Source organism: Chionomys nivalis, chromosome 24 (assembly GCF_950005125.1).
Source record: "Chionomys nivalis chromosome 24, mChiNiv1.1, whole genome shotgun sequence".
Lineage (NCBI taxonomy): Eukaryota > Metazoa > Chordata > Mammalia > Rodentia > Cricetidae > Chionomys > Chionomys nivalis.
Window position 1 is genome coordinate 2745015 of NC_080109.1, and position 22731 is coordinate 2767745.

The 22731-nt window shown below is 43.8% G+C and overlaps 2 protein-coding genes across 7 annotated transcripts in view; both read left to right on the top strand.

Moving 5' to 3' along the window:
• Window positions 1–12133, top strand: part of Trim2 (tripartite motif containing 2) — a 109529-nt gene extending 97396 nt beyond the window's left edge. For all 4 annotated transcript variants that reach the window (XM_057756876.1, XM_057756874.1, XM_057756873.1 and 1 more), the window contains exons 9-12: window positions 2325–2493; window positions 3849–3919; window positions 6269–6409; window positions 7466–12133. In XM_057756876.1, coding sequence (XP_057612859.1) covers window positions 2325–2493; window positions 3849–3919; window positions 6269–6409; window positions 7466–7618 — 534 coding nt within the window. In that variant the 3' untranslated portion in view covers window positions 7619–12133. The remainder of the gene's footprint in view (window positions 1–2324; window positions 2494–3848; window positions 3920–6268; window positions 6410–7465) is intronic.
• Window positions 12134–15855: 3722 nt separating this feature from the next.
• The window catches only part of Mnd1 (meiotic nuclear divisions 1), a 49375-nt gene continuing 42499 nt past the window's right edge, over window positions 15856–22731 (top strand). For all 3 annotated transcript variants that reach the window (XM_057757187.1, XM_057757186.1, XM_057757188.1), the window contains exons 1-2: window positions 15856–15974; window positions 22117–22182. In XM_057757187.1, the coding sequence (XP_057613170.1) occupies window positions 15972–15974; window positions 22117–22182 (69 nt within the window). In that variant the 5' untranslated portion in view covers window positions 15856–15971. The remainder of the gene's footprint in view (window positions 15975–22116; window positions 22183–22731) is intronic.

Sequence of the window (22731 nt, forward strand, 5' to 3'; positions counted from 1 at the left end):
TTTTAGGCTGAAGCCTCTGGTGTCTGACTTTTCTTCCCAGAAGTCTAGTCTCCATGTGGGGTTGGTTCCAGGATCCCCCATGAACTCCAAGACCCAAGATTGTTCAAGGTTTCTCCTACAAAATTATATTGTTTGCCATTCACACCTATATATTTAATCATCTGTAGATTACATATACCTGATACAATGTAAGTGCCTTGTTTATTGTGTTGTATTGTCTAGGGAACTGTAACAAGAAAAAAAGTCTGCATACATTCAGTAGAGATACAAGCGGGGTGTCCCCCCCTAAATATCTTTGATATGGTTGAAAGTAAACTTTCATTGACCTGTGGAGATCTTGTCTGTTGAACCTGGGATCTGAGGACCTGAAAGAATGGGGCAGACTGCAGTCTAATACTGTAGACCACCTTGCTTTGGTTTCAGTATATTTTTATACATGAATAGAACAAAGCAAGCAATGTTCCAAAGAAGGTTGCTTGAGTTCTCAGAAGCATGATCAGAAAAATAGCTAGGTGATGGTGGTGCACCTTTGATCCCAGCACTCAGGAAGGCAAAGATAGGCAGATCTCTGTGGGTTCAAGGCCAACCTGGTCTACAGGGTGAGTTCCAGGACCGCCCAGAGATACACAGAGAAACTCTGTCTTGAAAAACCAAAAGAAAAAAAGAAAAAGAAAAAAAGAAAAGCATGTAAATAAACACCTTTAAGCACATACTAAATATTAACAGAGCAGCTCTTTCCTTGAACGTTCTCAGGACAGAGCAATTTAAACAGAATTGTCTGGTGTGTTCTATACATTATATCTGGAAAAGCACCAAAGCCAGGCAGAAGGCCATGTCCAGATCCAGGGTCCACTGACCAGGTCGGGTTCTATAACTGTGTTCTGATATCCAATAAGAATCAACATGTCTTATAAATTGAATGCAAATGTTTGTCACAGAAGGTGCATAATCTCATCCAAGAGCAATCAAGGGCACGAAATGCACCTGAAAGCAAAGGTCCTGTCTCTTTTTCTCTGAAGCCTGTCTCACAGTTCCCTAAGACATCATTCACCATAGGTTATTCTTTTTACTGTGTTCTGACAGTTGAATCTATAGACTCAGAACTAAAGTATATGCAGGCATATGGTTGAGAAGAACTCTAATGCTTTGCTCCCCCTTATTAAATAAAAGCAACAGACAGACAGAAGGCCCTCCCACACCAACTGTAAAAATCAGAGGATTTAGTCATGATTGGGCAGCTGGAGAGATGACTCAGTCTGTAAAGTACTGGTTATGTAAGCATGGGAACCTGAGTTTTATCCCCAAAACACACGCTAAAAAAATGCCAGGTGATAATGTGGGCTATTGAGGCTAAGAAGGGAAGATCCCAGGGATCCCTGGCCTACCTCCTGCCTCTACCTCCCTGGTTTGCAAGCTGGAAGCCAATGAGAGACTCTGCCTCAAAACTTGAGGTATGTGTCTCCTGGTGAACAACACCCAAAGTTGACCTCTGGCTTCCACACACACGTACCACACACATACATTTACCTTCCCACATAATACATACACACACGTGCAAATAGTACGTTAGCTTATAAGTAATTCTAGACTTTTGTTTTTTAACGTGGTAAACAAATATGTGTCAGGTACTACTTATATGTCAGTAAGTGTGGGCCGCTTTGAGCACACAGTGCTAGTCGGGTCAGATGTGACTTCCAACCACTTAGAGCTCAAGTCTAGTAAGGTTTAATGCACATGCCTGAGATTTTAGTGCTGAGTGTGACATATAACAGCAGTAGTGATGGTCTCCATATGGTGACTGGTTGCTTTGCTTACACTGAATCTTTGACACTATTTTATTTACCATTTGCTCCTAAAGTAACATGGGATGTTATTAAAGTTGCTTCTTAAAACATCCTAGAAAAAATATAAGGAATCCTAAGGTTAAAGAGAATGAGTGAATCTGTCAGTGCAACTTCAGATGTGCTGACAGCAAGCGGCGGAGTAAGGTGTCTCTCTAGACCCTGCGGTCACTTGTTTCTCTAGACCCTGAGGTCACTTGTCTCTCTAGACCCTGCGGTCTCTCATCAAGTATCCATTCAGAAGGGCACTGTGGCCCAATTTTGGTGGCAAATACTTCTTAAAAATAAGGTTTTATATAAATGCTAGTAGCAGATGCTGAATATGACAGGGCCAGTTTTCTGGGACAGAGATACCATTGTTCCACGTGGTACCCAGAACATTCCAGCAAATGGCTTTCTAAGACAACTACCTGGCTTCAGGTTGGTTCTGTAATGCTTTGAACATCGATGTCTATACTCAGTTTCTGGACTTGTTTCCAACAGACAAAAATCGGATCAGGAAAACTGATGGGACCCAAAGGAGTTTCTGTGGACCGCAACGGACACATTATTGTGGTGGACAACAAGGCTTGCTGCGTGTTCATCTTCCAGCCGAACGGGAAGATAGTCACCAGGTTTGGTAGCCGAGGCAACGGCGACAGGCAGTTTGCAGGTACACTCGATGGTAATATGTAAACCCCCTCTTTTATACCTCTTCCGCTCATGATTGCATGTCTGAACATGTTGAAGGCACCCCATCCCCAGTGTGCATGTAGCTTTGGGGGACGGTGTTGGGGGTGGGAGCAAAGCAGTTGTCCTGAGAAGGCTCAGTTGAAAGAACAACCTTTGTATGGTTTTTACCGACGGCTCACACAGCAGATGTCAGATTTTCAAATATGCATATTAAGTAAAACAGTACCTTTTAAAATAAAATATTTTTTAAAAAAATCCCACAAGTGTGAAGAGCAATGAGTGGCTGTTTCCCGTGGACGCAGTTTCACTAAGGAGCCTGGGGAACCTTTGTAGGTTACCACACAAGAATAGGAGTGTAGAGCATTTGCTTAGAGCAGCAAAGGCAATCTGTTTTACTTTGCTCTGGGCAACTTTGCGATCCCCACAAGCTTGTTGGGACGCGCACATCTGCAGGCAAAGGTGGAGCACAGTCCATTGGTTTTCTTTTCAAAGGTGGCTGGTGGGGATTTAGCGTTAGCACGCATCTTCTTTGTGGCTGTTCTCTCACTCTTTGTCTGGCCCAGATTCTCAACAGTCACTCAGTGCTATAAAACGCAGGGCTTTTGTTCAGTCTTTTCAGTAGAAAAATTATACTTTTGAGCCTCTTTCCCAGAGCTGAGAATAACAATGCTCTCTTTGTAGGACTCCATCACCTCCACTTAGAAAAAAGGAAGAGGTAGTGGGTGTGGCTTACAGAGGGTGGTACAGAGAAAGGCCAGGACTCCACTCTTCTGTGTGCGCTGGAGGAGAGGCCAGATCACACAGCCCCAAGTTTAGAAAGTGCAGAATCCAGCTTGTCTGGAGCTAGATGTCTGGCTGAGTGATTGTCTGTGAGCTGGGCCTCTGGTTCTTTGTCCTTTCTTCATTAATTAAATCAACATGTTGCCCGTGTGCAGTGTGATTGTGTGTGCTGTGTGGCGGCGCGTGATGTGTTACCTGTGTGCTGTGTTACCCGTGTTCTGTGTTACCCGTGTGCTGTGTGGTGGTGTGTGCTGTGTTACCCGTGTGCTGTGGTGGTGTGGCGGTGTGTGCTGTGTTACCCGTGTGCTGTGTTACCCGTGTGCTGTGTGGAGGCACGTGCTGCGTTGCCAGTGTGCTGCGTTACCCGTGTGCTGTGTTACCTGTGTGCTGTGTGGTGGTATGTGCTGTGTTACCCGTGTGCTGTGTGGTGATGTGGCAGTGAGTGTTGTGTTACCCGTGTGCTGTGTTACCCGTGTGCTGTGTTGCCCGTGTGCTGTGCCCCATGCATCGTCACCACTGGGACCCTCATGTGTTCTCCCCCTCATTCTGTTGCAGGTCCCCATTTCGCAGCTGTGAATAGCAATAACGAGATCATCGTCACGGATTTCCATAATCACTCCGTCAAGGTACGGTCAGCATGCCCGTGGTTAGCTCTGAACTGCGTTTGCAGAGAAAGTGGTCTGGCTGGAAATGCTAATCATGTTCCAGGTGCCGGGTTCAAGCCCCTGCACCAAGGTGGAGGAACCACAATTATGACAGTTAGGGGAAACTTTGAAGTGGGGGTGATAGCCAGCATGCGCAGGATTGCGAGATCAGGAAAGAATTAATGCCAATATTATTCAACGGCAACTCCATCCACGTACAAAACGCAAAGCCATAAAATTATCTCAGCTCTTAGACTGTGTTCTTCTGAGAAATGTGTGAGTAACTAGGTGCCATTAGGGGGAAAGCGGGAAAGATAGGGTGTTTGCAACCATTAAAGTTCCAGAAGGGATGGTCTCAGGGTGTAGAGATGCTATTTCAACTATTCGGGCTCACTTTTCATCGTAAGAACATCATAGCAATTTATTTTATTTTTTTTCTCTCTGATAGCTGTTGCAGGGAACACATGGGTTTTGTTTCCCATGTTACAGCTGTTAGTAGTATCAGGTGATTCTTGCTTAGTAAACGTAAAAACTGTAAGTCAGAGTTACTGAGTACTCTACTATAGTTGGGTTTTCTTCCTTCCTCCCTCCCTCCCTCCCTCCCTCCTTCCTTCCTTCCTTTCTTTCTTTCAAAGCTACCAGTGTTATTCAGGGATATGTTGTAAGACCCCTAGTGGATACCAAGTCACAAATAGCCACAAATAGTCTAGATTCTAAGATGCTATGTTTTCTTCTGCATACATACTTAACGATAAAGTTTAATTCCTAGAAACGACTCTAAGAGCAGTCATATCACCTTCCTGTCGCTGTGTTAAAATGCTGGAGAATAACAACTCCAAGCAAAGCTTTCTTTTTGTTCACGGTCTCAGGGTTTCAGTCATAATTACTTGCAGAAACAAAGAGAAAGAGAGGCTGAGACAGAGCCTGGGGATGAGTTATTCCTCCAAGAACACACCTTGGTGACAGTGACCTACTTCATCCAGACAGGTTACACTGCCTTCAGTCTCAGCCACCCACTACTAGCCTGTTCAGTCACAAGCCCGTCAGTAAACCAATCCATTGATGAGGTCAGAGCCTTGGAACCCACTCACGTCCTAGAAAGTCCACCTCTGAGCATCCCTGTATTTGGGGCCCAGACCTTCAACACATATAGCCATGGAGACACATTTCAGATCCAAAGGCAGCAATTAACCGTGATAACTAATTATAAAATGGAGCAATTGTAACAGCATCCTGCTGCAGGCGTTAACTTGAAACTGTGCCTTTTTCTGGAATTTCCTACTTATTTTCCTGCCATGGTTACAGGCAGCTAGGACCGAGGAAAGTAAAATGCAAAGGAGCAGAGACACTGCAAGGATTTTGTTTTAATCATGAGACAATTAAGCCAGGTAGGCACAGTAACTGACTGATCAATCACAGTGGGCATCAAAGATATTTCCTTAAGAGTTCTTCATTCTTCACTTAGAATAACCTCTGTTGCTTCTTTGGTTCTTCTTCTTTTTTTTTGAAATGTATGAGTGATCTGTCTGCAGGCAAGAAGATGACACAGGTGGTCGTGAGCCACCATGTGGGTGCTGGGAATCGAACTCAGATCTTCTGGAAGTGCAGTCAGTGCTCTTAACCTCTGAGCCATCTCTCCAGCCCTGCCTCTGTTGGTTCTAATCATAGTGGCCTTAGAATTTATAACTAAAATTTAAATTTCTCCGTTTTAACTAAAGTACCTTCTGAAGCAAATAAAACAGTCCTTGTCTGTCCTTCGCCCATGGCCACTGTATATTTCTGCACACATTTGCACACATAATGCATTCTAAGTACGACACTCAGCCCTACTGTTCTTATTGTGTTGATACAGTAAAATGATAATAAATCATGAATATTTGGCTTAACAAAATCCTGATCCAAGCTGAATGACAATCCACCCTGTAGAGATATAGTCTCTATTCCTGAATTTTTCTTTTTTTTTCTGAATTTTTCTTTATTCAGTAAATAAAGCTATTTATTTGAAGATAAAATAACATTTAGTATTTTTTTAAAAACTTTCAGCTCTATTTATAACATCTTATATTTTTATAGTGTTTTTTAATTTATAAAAAAGTTAATACAGATATTTCATTTCATAATCGGTTGTAAATGGCAGAAAAAATAAGAGTAATAAATGATATTACATCTAATTTGGCAATCACAGTGACGGGAGTCTAGTCTATAGGCCACTTTTCTAGGCTTCTCAAGTCACAGGACTTGTTATAAATTACTTGCTCAGACAGTCATCTCTTAAACACTGTGGTTGGGTCAGCTATTTGCAATAAAAGAGTCTCTCAATATTTCACACAGGTATTTAACCAGGAAGGAGAATTCATGCTGAAGTTTGGCTCAAACGGAGAAGGCAATGGGCAGTTTAACGCGCCGACAGGCGTAGCCGTGGATTCGAATGGAAACATCATTGTGGCGGACTGGGGCAACAGCAGGATCCAGGTAGAGCACGTGGCTGATACGGCTGACAGTGGAAAGCTGTCCGTCCTCCTCGGTCACATCATGACACCATAGCTAATCTCCTGTCGCCCGGGACACTCTAAGTGGATAGCTAGACAGAAGGGGACATCGTTAGCATAGGGTTCTCTAATGCAAAGGTTATTGATTTATTTAATTTTTTGGTTTGAATATTGTTTTCACCTAAAGGGCTCACAGGTAGAATTCAAGAGAGTTATTGAAGAAAAGAGTATTACATGGGTGATTTACTAATCTGAACATGAAGACTCATTTTCCTTCATTGTGACCACAGGCAGCAAGCAGTAATTTTAGTAAAACCTCTGACTGCCACTAAGAAAACCACACACCCACACACCACACACACACCACACACACTACACACATTCACACACACAAACACACACCACACACATACTACACACACACACTATACACACACACACTCATGCACACAAACAGCATACACTATATACACACTACATACCACACACACTACACACACTACACACACACTCACACATACAAACACCATACACTATACGCCACACACACTGCACACCACACACACTCTCACACACTACACACACACTCACACATACCACACACACACCACACACACATACTCACACCCTCACACGTCACACACACATACACACACTACACACACCACACACACACCACACATACTCACACACACATACACATTCACACACTATACTCACACACACCATACACTACACTCATACAGTCACACACACACACACACACACACACACATTACACTTACAACCTCCCATGTTGAGGAAGAATTACACCGCCTTCCGCCCAACTAATCTTGTCAGGAAATATACTCATGGATGTTCCCAGATGCCATTTCATAGCTGTTTCCAGATGCTGCCAAATCAACAAGTAAGGTTAACTGTCAAATATCATGTGTGTGAGGCAGCCCGGACAAACCCAGAAGGCTCTTTACATGCTTTTTAAATACATGTTCTGCATCATATGTAACTTCCATGATGCTCTGATTTTATGTTTGTGTAGGTTTTTGATGGGAGTGGATCATTTTTGTCCTACATCAACACGTCGGCTGACCCCCTCTATGGCCCCCAAGGCCTGGCCCTAACTTCAGATGGTCACGTTGTAGTTGCGGACTCTGGGAACCACTGTTTCAAGGTCTACCGGTACTTACAGTGACAGCGGACAGCCCTGCACTGAGGTCTTGCACTAGAAACTGGAACGGAGTTTTCCATGTGGGACCAGATTACCATGGGACTTTTCACACTAGGAAGAAGAACCTTTGGTAAACTTTCCAAGGTTATTTCTGAATGTAACAATTTCCTTAAGAACTGCTTATTCAATTTCCATAATTCACTTTTAGCATTTAAAAAAAGAATCTCTTCTATTGAATCTACACAAACTGCGAAGTTTTACACCTGGGAACTATGGCTCATAGGACAGGGATTTATGTAGTTAAACTAATTTTGCAAATCAGACATTAAAAAGAATTAGCGTGTCTTTTGCCTGGTGAATGAATGGTAGCCTTTGCATCGAGCTTCCAAGAACAAAAGTTGTAGTTATCTATTTTATTTAAATTCGGTCATGAGACCAAGGGACCTGCTAACCTCACTTTTACAGTAGATGTTATTACTCTGGTGACATTTTTGTTCTTTTTTGATTGTCAACAACCACATGTAATTACTTTAGAAAAGTAAGGCTGTCTTGCAAGATCTTCCCAGCTCTGACTCAGGGTCCTCTTGAGTTGAGCCCATCAGAATCAATGCAAATTTCCCAACCTTTTGGGGTTCGATCAAAGATCTTTTCCGTGCGTTCTCCTCACCTTCTCTTTCTACTCACCTTGCATCAGAAAATGAAATGCGTTTTCAGGAAAACCTGGAATTCCCGATGCTTTGGAAGGCATATGGGGAACCCTTTGGTTGTTAGCTTCAGATCAACACACTGGAAAGCAATCAGGAGAACTCACATTCATGTGTTCACGTCTTTCCTCTTCCACATCATGGAAGCGAAAGCTTTACCTCCTGCAGAATGTCAGCACATGTAGTGGGACACCGGTGTCCTAGGACAGAGAGGCATAAGCTGCCCCTTGGAGGACAGATGGTGTCAACCAAAGACATGTGGTTGATTCACGATCTCCCCTTAGAGAGCAAGTGTTACCAAAGTTGTGTTGAGCATTACAGGTATGGGCATGTCATGGTTGTTTATCATTGTCTAATGAACAGTAGAGGCGTTAAGGGACAAGTATACATGGTTAGGGTAAGATAGAATGTATTATAAATATTATATATATAAATACATACGTATAGCCGAATCCTTGCTGTGTGGAAATAGCAGCACTCCGAAAGACAGAAGCACTGCCCAGTCAGCCTTCAGCTCAGTCTGCTGAAGTCTGCTGCAGTCTGAAGACATCCTCCTGGAGGGGGCGCTCCAGCAGGCTTGCGTGCTGCCTTTTTTCCAGCATGATGCGGATGCCTGACTTCCAGGCAGCAAATGGCTTTCTGTTTTCAAGACAAAGAGGAGAAAGAAGAAAGAAAAAAGGCGTCTTTAAACGATGGGTTTGCGTTACCTTTCACCTAAGTACAAATGCATTTTGAGGAACATTACCTGTCACGGACACTGTGAAACAAGACGAGGTGTGTTTCCACTGTTCTTTGATTTTCTACTCAGTGTTTGACGCGTTTGATGATGACTTTGGGATTTCTCTCGTTGAAAGCACCTTAGACCCACACTTTGAGGAAACACTTCCCTTACAAGTATATGCTGGTGTTTATGGCTTATTATCTAAAGTCCTAATGGTCTCCATACAGGAGCATTCAAAAAATTGGAAGGGAAATCTGGTTACGTCCAATGGTTTATTTAATTTATTATGCCCAAATCAACATCTGGGGGGAAACACTTCAATTTTGGGAGATTTACATTGGGTGTAGCTTATTATTATTTCAGTTCTGTGGGGTTTTAAAATAGCCAAGCCTGTCTGTGATAGACATAAGATTAAATATGCTTCAGAGTGATAAACTAAGACAGCTTTTGAATACCATGAAATATGTCTTTGACTTATGTTTTGATTTTTTTTTTTTTTTTTGTGCTAGGCATGGACCCCATGGTCTCAGACATGCTAAGCAAGAGCCCCCTATACTGGGTTGTTCCTGTAGCCCATTCATTATGAATGTCAATATTTGTGTCTACAGACTTCCTACTGGGGCCAGGGCATCTGGGCACTGGGATCTGAGGGACACTTGAAAGAGACAGGCATCTCTACTCTCCTACAGCTTATATTCTGTAAGGGGATTTCTGCTGTGCTTTTTATTAACAGTCTGCCTGCAGGATTATTTCTGGGCTGTTTAAAAGAAACTTTTTAAAAATGAGTGAATTAATTTTAGTTAATTTTTACAAGAAGAAAACAATTTTTTTTTTAAAAAAGAATTTGCCACAGGCCATTTGTTGTTGTTATTGTTGTTGTTTTGTTTCTTAGAATGGAATCCAGGCCCCAGACATGCTAGGCACACGCTCTACAACTGATGGGTGCCTTCAGATTGCAACTATTAATTTGAAAACGAATTTAATGAATGAGTTCTTTTTGTACAACACTGAGATATTTGTGAACTGAGAAATTAACTCATAAACCAATCAGTCTCATATATAAAATATCTTATCAGGCTCGGTATCTTAATAGGAAATAATACAAATTAAGGGTTTTTTTTTAATTAATTTATTTTTTATTGTTTTTTTTTTTTTTTGAGACAGGGTTTCTCTATGCAATAGTCCTGGCTGTCCTGGAACTTGTCTTGTAGACCAAATTGGCCTTGAACTCACTGAGATCCTCCTGTTCTGTCTCCCAAGTGCTGGGATCAACCACCGCTACCCGGCTGAGGTTTTTTTGTTTGTTTTGCTTTGTTTTGTTTTCTTAACACATGAATAATGGTACAAACTGGAATGAAAAAAATCATTTAATTTATATCTTATCTGCCATCAGCTACTAAAACCCCTGCTGTGGGCATTGCAGGAAACACTACGTTCTACACTTGGGTATGTGTGCGCAGTTACTGTATTTCTTCGTGGTAAGCATATTTTGGGGCGGGGGGAACGTGCTGCTGCTAAGATACAAATAGACAAAAACTAAATGAAATCTTGTCTCATTTGATGGGAATGGTTCCTGGTAAACTTAAGAAGGATTTTTTTTTTTATAAGTAAGTGGCTCTTTTGGTTCTAGGCTACTGTGATTGTCTATTTTTGTCCACTGTATAGAACGAGTCACACACTCATGATACGTAGCACTGAGAAAGTAAGCATTCGAATTTCCCTTGGGCACTAAGGGCAAAATACCTTCAGTTAGGTCTTATAAGTTAATGACAGTGTGTCTTCTCTTGTAAACCTCCCCTGCTGGACACGGGGCGGTAGGAAGTCACCTGACCAACCAGAAACACACTAACTAGGAAGCCTTTCTGACTGTTGGCCATTTTCTTAATGATGTGTAAGGTTTTGGTGACACTTTAGTCTCCATGACTAAACAAGCCCCTGAGTTTCCTGCACTTGACAAAACTGGAGGCAATAAGTATCCCTGGTCCATGCAGCTGCTGGATACCTGCTCCCACTCATGTACAGGGTATGTATGTCCTCACAGGGAATGAACTGGACGAGCAGTACGCCACCAGGGTTAGCAGAATTGCTTTGGTAATACCTACAGAGAAACGAGAGAGCAGCGGGCTATCTTTAGATCACGTCAAACGGGAAAAGTCTCTGTGTGCATCTGGACTTCACAGCGTTCTCTCTGTTCACCAGCTTCTGACAAGGGAAGAGGGACTCTCCAAGTAGGATAAAATTGAAGCTTTCTGATGCAAACCTTAGCTAATCTCCCTTACAATCGAAAAGTTCTAATAATGTTACTTTCTGTAAGCGTTGCAGGGTCTTAAAATTTACAGTTATTTTAATATTTTTGATAACTAGGAATCTATCATTGCCATAAAGGAAACTAAGTGCCCATTAAAAATTTGTCTGGTATAAATAGATGCTCCTTTGGTTTTGCTTTAAACGACAGTGAGCTACACATCGCAGCGCTAGTCTTCAAAAAGCTTTCCAATGATGAACTGTGTGGTGGCTGATTGTGTGGTCTGTCTGTGGAGAGTGTATGGCTGCTACTCATCGATACCCTAGAAGAGATTAACAATCAGCTATGTCGTTCCAATGAATGTACAGTACTTCCATTAACGTTTGAAAGCAACACGGCCTTAACCTCGACGCTTTTGCTTTACGACCTGGGGTATTGTGTCAGCGACCAAGTGTGCCCTCCCGACATTATCATTCCCAACCGCGCAGCCTTCCGAGCCCGCCCATGGGTATGAAGGTTGTTTGTTTTCTTTTCGTTCCTATGAAGATTTTGTGCATTCCACCTTTACAGATCTGTCTCATACATTCTGTGTATAGAACGCTGGTCTTTGCCATCAATTAATGCTATAACCTCCTCATATGTTCTTTTCATGGATCGAAATGCTGACTGCCTATTTACACGGAAGAATGGACGCTGTGCATCAGTGTGTTTGGATGTTCGTAGCTACATACGTACCACAGTATTTTGGATGCTTTAGTCTAATAAAACTTTAAATTAATTCTGTCTTGAAACATAGGAGAAACAAGGTTTTATGTGTATATCATTACCATGCACAGAAATCTCAAATCGTTATAATAAAGCTTGTTTTCTCCATTTTCAGACTGAATATTCATTTAACAGATTGCTCCCTGTGTGGAGGGGGATGGGGGCTGTTCTGTACCGTGTAGAAGACTGCAACACCTTGACTAAACTGTTGGGCTAGAGATAAAGGAAAAAAGCTGACTGCTGTTTCTGTTGGTTGTGTTGCCGACTACCTGGTAGTATCTGGGATGTGTGTCTGAAATTGGAGCTGGGGAAATCCTGACCCAGTGGACAGTGTGTTTACTTAGAATGGCTGTCTTTATAATCTTCAAAGGGTTTTAAGATGAGATGGCCTTTTCCTGTCATGGCAGACACTACTGTGGGTCAGTGAATCAAGAAGGACCTCACTACAAGTATTATTTCTTGGAACCAAGAATTTATTTACACAGAGTTCATCATAGTAAATGTCTCTGTATTCTATCAAGCTCCTGAATATATACTTCTAACCACAGAACCATCTAGAGTACATCGAGCAGTCCTCGCAGAGGCCAGTGTCCAGGAGCTTGATAGTGTGCACACGCCTAATCTTTTCAAAGAAGCTTTTTACCACAGTCCTTGAATTCGAGAAAACACTTCTCAAACAATGCCTCTGTGTGAAACATCCAAGTTGTCATATTCAATGTTTTCTACTTCAGAACAGATTGGAACTCAGAAAGAGATGGCCAAAGTTAGCCTTAAAAGGAGAGAGAAAGCAACAGAAATTAGAATAGGGGCCTAAACTGACATCTCTGGCTGCTGATTATGTAATAATATTATTTTATTAATCTCCACCTCTGTTCTTCACTTTTTTATTATTGCTTTTTTGGTTATTTTTTAAATATTTATTTATTTATTATGTATACAATATTCTGTCTGTGTGTATGCCTGCAGGCCAGAAGAGGGCACCAGATCTCATTACAGATGGTTGTGAGCCACCATGTGGTTGCCAGGAATTGAACTCAGGACCTTTGGAAGAGCAGGCAATGCTCTTAACCACTGAGCCATCTCTCCAGCCCTCTTTTGGTTATTTTGAGGCAAGGTCTTTTGATATTGCTCTGGCTAGTCTGCAATTTATGTAGATCAGGCTGGCTTTGAGCTTGCACTGGATTCCTGCATCCTAGCTGTGACTTTTCCTCTCCTCCAAGCAGGTACCATGGCCATCAAGGGCTTTTTGGTGTCTATCAGACTTAGAGAGAAGCACCTCCCATCATCCGGTACCTCAATCTATTCACTTGGACCACATCTCACATGAAGGCAGCTGCATCCCTTTCCAGAGCAGCAGGATCCAGTTAAAGCTGTGGTTTCTCCTGGCGGAAGTGCGACAGGCAGGACAGGTAGACAGGCGTCAGTCTTTGACCATTGTACCGTCCTTATGCTTCCCTGTGGTGCATGCATATGCACTACATATGTGTAGCATGCACAGCACGCTAGAGTTCCCACAGTGGAAGGGCTACAAAGATGAGCAACGGAACCTGTGCCACTGAGGAGCTCACAGTTGATGAAACAGACCTAGACTTAGTAGTGTTACACATACACTCTAGCAAGTATGCTGTGACCAACAGAATACCCAGGTACTGTTCTAGTTGCCAGGGGATAGCAAAAGCCCAGGATTCACTCCAACAATTAAAGCAACAACTCCCTAGTCTACGGGCTCGAGACAAGTGAATGGAGTGTCAGCAGCATCATTTATGGGGCTTGGTGTGACATGAAAATGTAGGGCTCCTTGTTCATGGAAAGGGGTCTGGAGACACAGCTTGGTCAAGGGCTTGCTTTGCAGGTGTGAAGACCTAAGTCCCATCCCCAGAACCGACGTGAAATGCTGGGCATAGTGGTGTGTGTTTATCACTGGCATGGCAACATCCCAACACACTAGCTGCTGATGGTTATGAGCTGGCCATCATTGCCAGGTGACATCCAGGGGACACCATGTACACCAAGCAAATCTGTGGGCATGCTAGCCATCACAGAATAATTGGGGACAGAGATGAAAGCAGCCTATGCAGGGAACAAGGGCACCACTGAGAAATAAAAGGAGTTATCACTTGGCCTGAAGACTGGTTGGGGATGGAGTGCCGGATTCTAGTCTCCTAGTTAGCTCAGAAGGTTTCCATGTTTGATGAGACAGTGCCTCTTATCGTCTTATGTCTATAAAACTCTTGTTTTCAAATCAGTCAACTCTTCAACTTTTCCCCTCCCATGGCATATCAGACCCAGAACCTAAATCCAAAGGTGCGGGGGTGGGGGGGGGGAGATTTTCCAGTTCATTTATAAGGGTTTGTATTTTAAGTGCTTAGGAATGACTTGGCTTGGGTCCTTTTAAAGCATGGATTTAAAAGTACACATAAAGAGGTCAGAAGCAAACTGCCTGCCTCCCAGAGACAAGGATCCCCTGCTTCCCTGCTCTGCTGAGCACCCAGATTGTCTTGTTTCCTTCCAGGAGTTCACACAACTCTGGGGACTTTAACGCAGCCCGTTTCAGTCCCTCGCTGGTCTGTCTGCCATACAGCATAAGTTCTAATTAATTGACTTTTTGCTCAAATATTTGGTGACTCTGTGCTTCAAAGTCAGTCTCTAAAATGCATAAATTATGTGTATAGAAGAGCAACTCACCAAACTCAACACCTGGAGGGCTTCCCTACTGAGACTGTACACAGATTTCAGTTCTGCTCCAAAGGAAAATGACCAAAACTGCGTGCGTCTTTGTATAGAGTTGATACTTGATCTAATAAATCTGATTTTCACTAAGATAATAACAACAGTAATAATAGCAATAGTAATAATAATAATAATAATAATAATAATAATAATAATAATAACAGAAAGCACTTGCTGTCAGGAAGCCCTGACCTGGAATCCCAGGGTTGAAAAAAAAATCTCAAAAGAGTAATAGAAATACAGAGCAAATCAAGAGCCATGGGGGGAGTGTTAGTAACATCTGTAATGGAAGCTCCGTGCCTGGTAACTGACAGGGTCACCTATGCCTGTTGTCACGGTGTGAATATGGCAAGTGGGTTTCAATGATACATATTTACTTACTCTATGCCATCCCCCATTATTGTTCTCCTTTGTAGGAGCTTTGGACGTTTTTGCTACTCACCTTGACCCCATCATATGAAATTACAATTTTAATGAAACTCAGATAGATTCACCAGTAGTTGTTACAAATAATTTAGAAAGCTCCCTTTTACTTTCTGCTTAAGTTCTTACAGTCACTAATACTTACTGGTTAGAACCAGAATACTTAGGATTCACTCACAGTACAGAACACCTGAACCACTGCGTATAAGATTTCCTTCTAAGGCTAGGAGCGGTGGCACACGCCTTTCATTCGAAGTCAGTTTGGTCTACAAAGTAAGTTCCAGGGCAGCCAGAATTACACAGAGAAACCCTGTCTCGAAAAGTCATAAAAATGAAAAAAAGAATTTCTTTTATAAACGTACTCATTTCCTGCAGACAAATCCCCATTTTTTTTTTTTTTTAGCCCTCAAAACACACTTAAAAGCGAAGACTCAAAGTTGCCTTTCACACAGAAAAACAAAAGCCACATTGAACAATTACGTGGCAAACAACTCTGCAACCCCTGAGGCAGGGGAAGGGCACCCCAGCCCCGGGCTTTTCTATTCCACGTTCACAGCTCCCCAACTCTGCAGGTCCTTTCTGGTCTCAGCGCTCCGGCCCATCCCAGGCCCCGCCCCCCGCCGCCCTGCGCGTCATCCCAGGCCCCGCCCCGGCCCGGTTCCTCCCTCGGGTCCCGCAGCCCTCGAGGGCCGCTAGGGGTCGTCGCGGCCGCCCCGGTTCTTCCTCCGCCCTCCCCACCCCACGCGGCTGTCGGCGCCAGAGTCAAACGGGGAGGCCGCGGTTTGCACCATGGTAAGAGCGAGCCCCACGCGCGCACCTCCGGGCTTCGGGGCGGCGGCCGGCGGCGCGGTGGGAGCCTGGCCAGGCCCCGCTCCTCCTGCTGCGCCCGAGCCCTGGCGGCGGCCCGCGCCGCGCTCGGTCTGAACCGGAGCGTTCCGGAACCAAAGGCCGAAGCCCGGCGAGTGGGGCCGGCCCGCGGCGCCTGTCCGAGAGCCCCACGCCGCCCGTGGGGCCGAGTTGACGCTGACGTTTTCAGGGCCCTTTGGTTCGGCTGGGATTAGAACCCGGGGCCTCGTGCAGGCAGGGCACGGCGCTCCCCTTCATCCCCAGCGGCGGCCCGCGCAGCCCCCCCCCCCCATATCTTTCCGAACTTAATGACTTTCTGCGGATTGGCTGATTTTCATCCACCTTCGAAGTTTCGCGCCATTCTTTCCGCTTCTGGCGACAGAGTATCAATGTGTCGTTAAAGTGACCCGAGATTTTAATATCTTAATTTAGTTAAGTAGCCGTTACAAAGCGTGGACGAGGATGTAAGGCATTTATTTGAAGAAACTTGCCCAGCTGTAATTATAACTGATAACGGCTTCTTTGTGGTTGAACAACCGGGCCACCTGGGCATAAAATGGCTCAAAACAACCGTGTTACCAGTACTTTGTGTTATCAAGTTTCGCTTTGTAGAATTAAAGCACCCGACTACAATGAACTATTTATTCGTTATTGATGTGCCGGCCAACCCTCTTTATAGGGCCGTTGCCTACTGCCAAGGGATTTAATGGCTGTTAACGCTTCACATAGGTACTTGCTATTATTTTTATATATGATCAGGAAAAGAGTTCAGAGTTATTCTGGTGAAAGTTAAACTTTCGGCCTTTTTGCTAATCCTGGATAATAGCTGTTTTGATTTGACTGGGCTTGCTTTGTAAACAATTATAAGTGTAGGCCTACAGTTTGAAATTGGAGAAAAAGCAACCTTGAGAGTGACATGTCATCTTTTTAGCTTTCAAAATGTTATTACAAATGACCAACAGGGTTGAGATTAGGAAGACTCTAGGTACAAGTCTCTAAAAAGTACCTTGAAGTCCTTCACTCAGATAGGAAGTGTCATAGACCTCGGTTAGCTTTGGGTCCCCTTACTAATAGGAAGGCGTCACCGTTTTACCCACCCTCCTCCAGTTTTAAGTACTGAGCCCTTTTTCTTTTTCTGTTGATGTCTCTAGTGTCAATAGGATGCCCTTTTTACATTAGGTATTTTAAATCCAACCTCAGTGGTTTCCAGATGTGGCTAGTAGTAACTTATAAAAGAGAAAGAAATAAAACAGCCTGAAAGTCATGCAAACAATTCATCTGCCTTCCTGGAGTGATTTTAGATTTGTTGAGTAGTAAGAACCCTGTAAACTGTGTTCCCCAAGATGCGCCCTTAACTTCTTGTTTGCCTCTGGGAATTACAAAGGACTTCCCAGGAACTCTTTTTAAATAACAATATTAAAAAAGGAGGTTTGCTCCCAGATTTGGCTGCTTCTTTCTCCTGATTTAGCCACACAATAAAGCCCTAATGTAGGGAGCTGAGGGAGACTTGAATGAGGGAAGTCCTGAGTGGATGTGTTGTTGATAAACGTGGCCACACCAAAGACCCCATGGCCTCAGGCAGAGAGGATGGCAAAGTCTTCCCTGGGAGACCCAGAGCAAGATTTGCCAGCGTGTGTGGGAAATGTGCACTGTACTTTATTCCCTTCTGGTGTTTATGGCCTGGGGACTGCTCGCCTGCAGAGGCTGTTCCTTGGCTACCAAGATTAGCTAATCCTGCCTCCTTGTTCAGATGTGTGTACTAACCCTGTCTCCTTGTTTATCTGTATGTAATAACCCTCTGTATGCAGCCACCTGCCTCTGCTCAACTCTGTAACGAACACACTGGGCTTCTGGAGTGCCACAGTTTCTCCACCAAGAGCCCAGAGCACCAATCCCAACTTTCTGTTTGAGCATCCTTCTGTCAGTCTATCCTGCTTATATTTCATTCCCTTGCTGACCCAGTCAGGTCCATGTTATAGAGCCATGCAACGGTATCACACCCTAAGGAGATTGCCACTTCTCCACACAGCCCTGCCAACCTTGGGAGTCTAGTGAGACAAGCAAGTCGAAGCAACTGGGAATATTTTTTAAAGGCGCATGCCTAGGTGCATCATCAACATTGCAGCTCAACAGGGCAACTTGGGCTCTAGCCTTTTAAAGTCCCTAAGATGAGCGCATGTGTGGTAGTTTGATGTCCACTGGCATGGGAAGCTTACCTGGGTGTGAACTTCATGATGGCTTCAAATTGCAAGAGAGCCCTGTGGAAAGGGTCATAAAACACCCCTGGGTTCTGACTATGCACCATAAGTTTAACTAACAGCAGTTCTGCGTAGCTTCCTGGAGCTTGTCTGCCTCACTGATACTGCTCTGCTTTCTCTGCTAGCAAAGTGATGACCACCAACTTCCTGATACTTAATACACCCTGGATTATGTGTTTAGGAGTGCTGTGGGCTTCTGAGCTTGAGCACCTTGGAGTTGTAGGGTGGGCGCTTTTACTGGTTGTGGTCCTGATATTCAGTGCAGTCAGTGATGGATGCAAGTGTGTCCTGGGAACACATGCTCAGCCTGTGAGGGCAGCAGAGGGAAGGTTTTCAGGAGAGAAGGCCCACACTAGGCTGTGGGAGATCTTTTGCAGTATGGCAGGCGTCAGAGGGGAGATGTTTTAGGTAGAGGGACATCTTTTTACAGGGCACAGAAACGATAGAATGCTTCCAGTAGAGAATTCTGGAAATAATTTTATTATTATTATTATTACATTTCAAATTGCACGGTGTTTCATCTTGTTATGGTAAATTGGGGTGGGGTGGGAAATTACTCAAAGCAGTAGGTTGGGGTCAGGTGATCGCGGGTCTTCTATACCCTGTGAGGAGCTTGGATCCTTAGGAGGATTGAGACGATCACAAGGTTTGAACAAGGGGGCTTTGTAGTCAGATTTGTTTCTCCATTAGAGGACGAGGCCAAAGTGTGTTTAGGCCGTTAAGGACAGTCTGCAGGAGGTAGCCAGTGAAGCTTGAATCCTGGCAGAGGCGGGCCAGGCAGGATGCAATAGAGCAGTGGTCCTCAACTTGTGGGTCACGACTCCTTTGGGGGTCAAATGGCCTTTTTCAGGGGTCGCCTAAGGCCATTGGAAAACAGATTTTTACGTTACGATTCATAACAGTAGCAAAATTACAGTTATTAAGTAGGGAGGAAAATAATTTTATGGTTGAGATCACCACATGAGGAACTGCATTAAAGGTCACAGATTAGGAAGGCTGAGAACCACTGTGTTAGAGAATATTTAAGAGCCAGTGTTGACAGAGCTTGGTAATTGGTAATGAGATGAAGGCCCCTAGGATGCCTGTGGGGCCTTTGGCATGGGAAAAAAGTGTGGTTCATTTTGGACCACTTGAGTTTGAAGTCTGTCCAGCAGACAGGTAGATACATGAGATGGAGGTTCAGGAGTCTCCGGGGCCAGACCAGCATCTGTGGTCTCCTCACAAGTGTTAATTAAAATTAAAGAAGATGAGATCAAAGGAGATTTGAGGATAGGAAGGGCTCAGTATGGTTCCCTGGGGACTGCTGTCTTCAGAGGGACAGAAGTAAAAGGAAAGTGTGGACTTGGAGGCTGCTTACTTATACAAACATGCTCATCTAGACACGCGACACAATACTGTTGCTGTGGAAACAAGTGAGCTCCTAGTTTTGCCAGAAGAAATACAGAGTGGTGTCCCAAGATCCTTCTTTTGAGTGTTAGAGAATGATGCTTTCTGGTGGGGATTTTGGTTGGACAGAATCAATCTTTATCTTATTATATCTTAACAAGCATTGTTTTCCTGTGATCTGTTGTGTAGTAATTTCCTCCAAAGTTAAAGCTTCCCATCTCGGAGAAACTCTTTAAGACATTGAATGTGGAAAGGGAGGTAGAACAGGGGGTTTAGGGCAGGATATTCACATGGCGGTGAGGCAGCAGTGTGGTCTAAGGCAGCAATTCTCAGCCTATGGGTCACAACCCTTGGGGGATCAAACAACCCCTTCATAGGGGCTGCATATCAGATATTTACATTGCAATTCATAACAGTAGCAAAATTGCAATTATGAAATAACAATCATTTTATGGTTGGGGTCACAACAATAGGAGGAACTGTTAAAGGGTCACAGCACTAGGAAGATTGAGAACCACCGCTCTAAGGGGAGGTGCAGCTGCTGCCACAGACATTATACAGTAAAAGAACAGCTGACAAATCACTAGACAGACTCAGGGGAGAAGTGAGGAGCCTGATTTGCAGGGCTCGGGAACACCTGTCTTCTGGATAGTCACTCAATTCTGTAGAGATCTTGTGAAGCCATGGCTCTTCTCCCTTTCGTAATGGATTCATCCTGAGATACCCCAGCGGTGTATAGATTGTATATTGTATATAGATGTATATGGATGAGGTAACTTCTTTCTGTATGGACAACTGGGTGACCTCTGCCACATGGTGGAGCCCTAGTGTGAAAGCGTTCACTCAGCCAAACTTTTGTTCTCCTAGTCAAATCTACATACAGCTAGAGCCCCACAATTATCCTTATTGACAGGACTTACTGACAGGAAAGGAGCCCTGAGCAGGAGGCACTGAGCTGAGAGACAGTATGTCTGCTGTCTGCTCTTATTGATAAACAGGTCTGGGTGACCCTGGATTCTCTAATAGTGAACCAGAAGAATATAACCTACTGGCCTTTGCTCTACCCTGACAAGCTGTTAATATTCTGTGCTTTTCTTCACCTTTCATTTGATACAAGGTCTTAGTCTAGGAAATTAACTGTTTGTACCTTTACCCCTAAAATATACAGGAAAAAAGCTTGGGTTGCTAAACCAGCCCCAGAGAAAGAAATTCCTTCTCACCTGGATGCCTGCAGATACAGCACCAGGATGTTTAGCCCAAGGAGCCAAATTTCATCCTAATCCTCCCAGTATCTGCCAGGGAGCTCCACAGCCCCGCCCCTTCTGAGACATAAGGCTTCTACCTTGTCAGTCTTTTATCCACCCTGTTAGTCCTAAGAAATGCATGCTTGGTGCCATTATTGTCACCTATGGGATTGCTAACCACGTCTGTGTGGGTGTGTAAATGGGAAACCATGTAGGATGGGTAGACAGCGAGGAACATTGAAGAGGGTCATAGAAAGGGGAACTTCAAGAGAGCACTAGAGAGAGCACAGACAGAAAAAATGGGACTTGATAAAAAGACTTCTGTGAACTAATTTGTTTTGTTTACCCTCAGACCTTATTGTCAGGTGTCACCTACTCTAGCGATCCTTCTAAATCCTGAGAGGTTTAGTGGGGCTTACAAACCAGAGGACATGGTCCAATCCCCAGCAGCCACAGGACATCTGTCCCCCTCTTCTGGCCTCCCTGGGCCCTAAGCACACACATGGTGTCTAGACATACATACAGGCAGAACACCCATACACATACATTTTTTCAGTATTTTAACTGAAAGAAAATGAACAGTGGCAGCCGTGTGCAGGCTGTAAGTAAACCCTATCCACATAGAAAACGGAAGCCTGTAATACCTATAAATCTATCAGATTTGAAAATAAGATGATCGGTATGTAACTGAAATACATAATTCTTATGTATATTATGCACAGAACATACTAACTTACATTCAAATTAAACAAAAAGAGGAGCCAAATTTCTTTAATGCAAAAAATTGCAAGAAAAATAAAAACAACTTGAGAAACATTGGAGTTTATTTGGGGTCTGTTTGTTGTTTATTTGTGGGTGGGGTGCTAAGGACCATGTATACAGGTCAGTAGAGAGTGAAGTTGGTCTTCTCCTTCTCTATGCGGCTCCAGGGATGGAACTCAGGTAGTCAGGCTCAGCAACCAGCACTGTTACCAATGTGCCATCTCACCGGCCCTAAATTTAAGTGCTCTGCATGCTTCTCAAAAACTGCACAGTCCGTACATACAGGGCTGCTGGGAACCTGTAGGCCAGGCTCTGAAAGTGATGAGCCTGTGGACAGTAGACAAAATCACATAACTTTTAAGATAACATTTAATGAAAATTGTTGTAAAATGCTGTTTTGAAACCGTGACTTTTGTTGATTTGTGTTCTATGCTTCAGTCAAAGAAGAAAGGACTGAGTGCGGAAGAAAAAAGGACCCGAATGATGGAGATATTTTTTGAGACGGTAAATGATCCACAATGTTGTTAGTGTTTTGTATAATGTTTACAGTAAATGTATTTTTACAGTATGCTGTATATTTTTCTGTGATGTAATTCAATGTCTCACTTTGTTAGACACCCATACTGCTGTGGTTCTTAAGGGGCAGATAAAATTTTCCAATATTTTCGGCTCTTCTGAGCTGTGGATCCTAAACGCCCTGTAGACACTGGAGTTCTCTTTCTGAGTTATGTATTTGATTATGACCTCCTTTTCTGAAGTAGTCACAGCAGTTTCCTGAGTGCTGCCTGGTTGCTGGCCGTCCCAGGCTTTAGTGTAGGGTTTCTGACTTCAGCGGCAGATGGTAAGTCCTGTGGTCGTCAGCTTTGCTTTGCAGATGAGGACTCCCGAGACAGAAAACAAGAGTGGACATTATTAGGTGTAAGCCAAGGAGGACCACGTGGTTTCATAGGGAGCACAGACATCCTTCTGCTCTGTGTTTGCAGGCTGCCTATGGCATTATGATGATACCCAGGAGAGACCTGTGCCGGTCATTGAGAGAAAACTAAAGTTTCT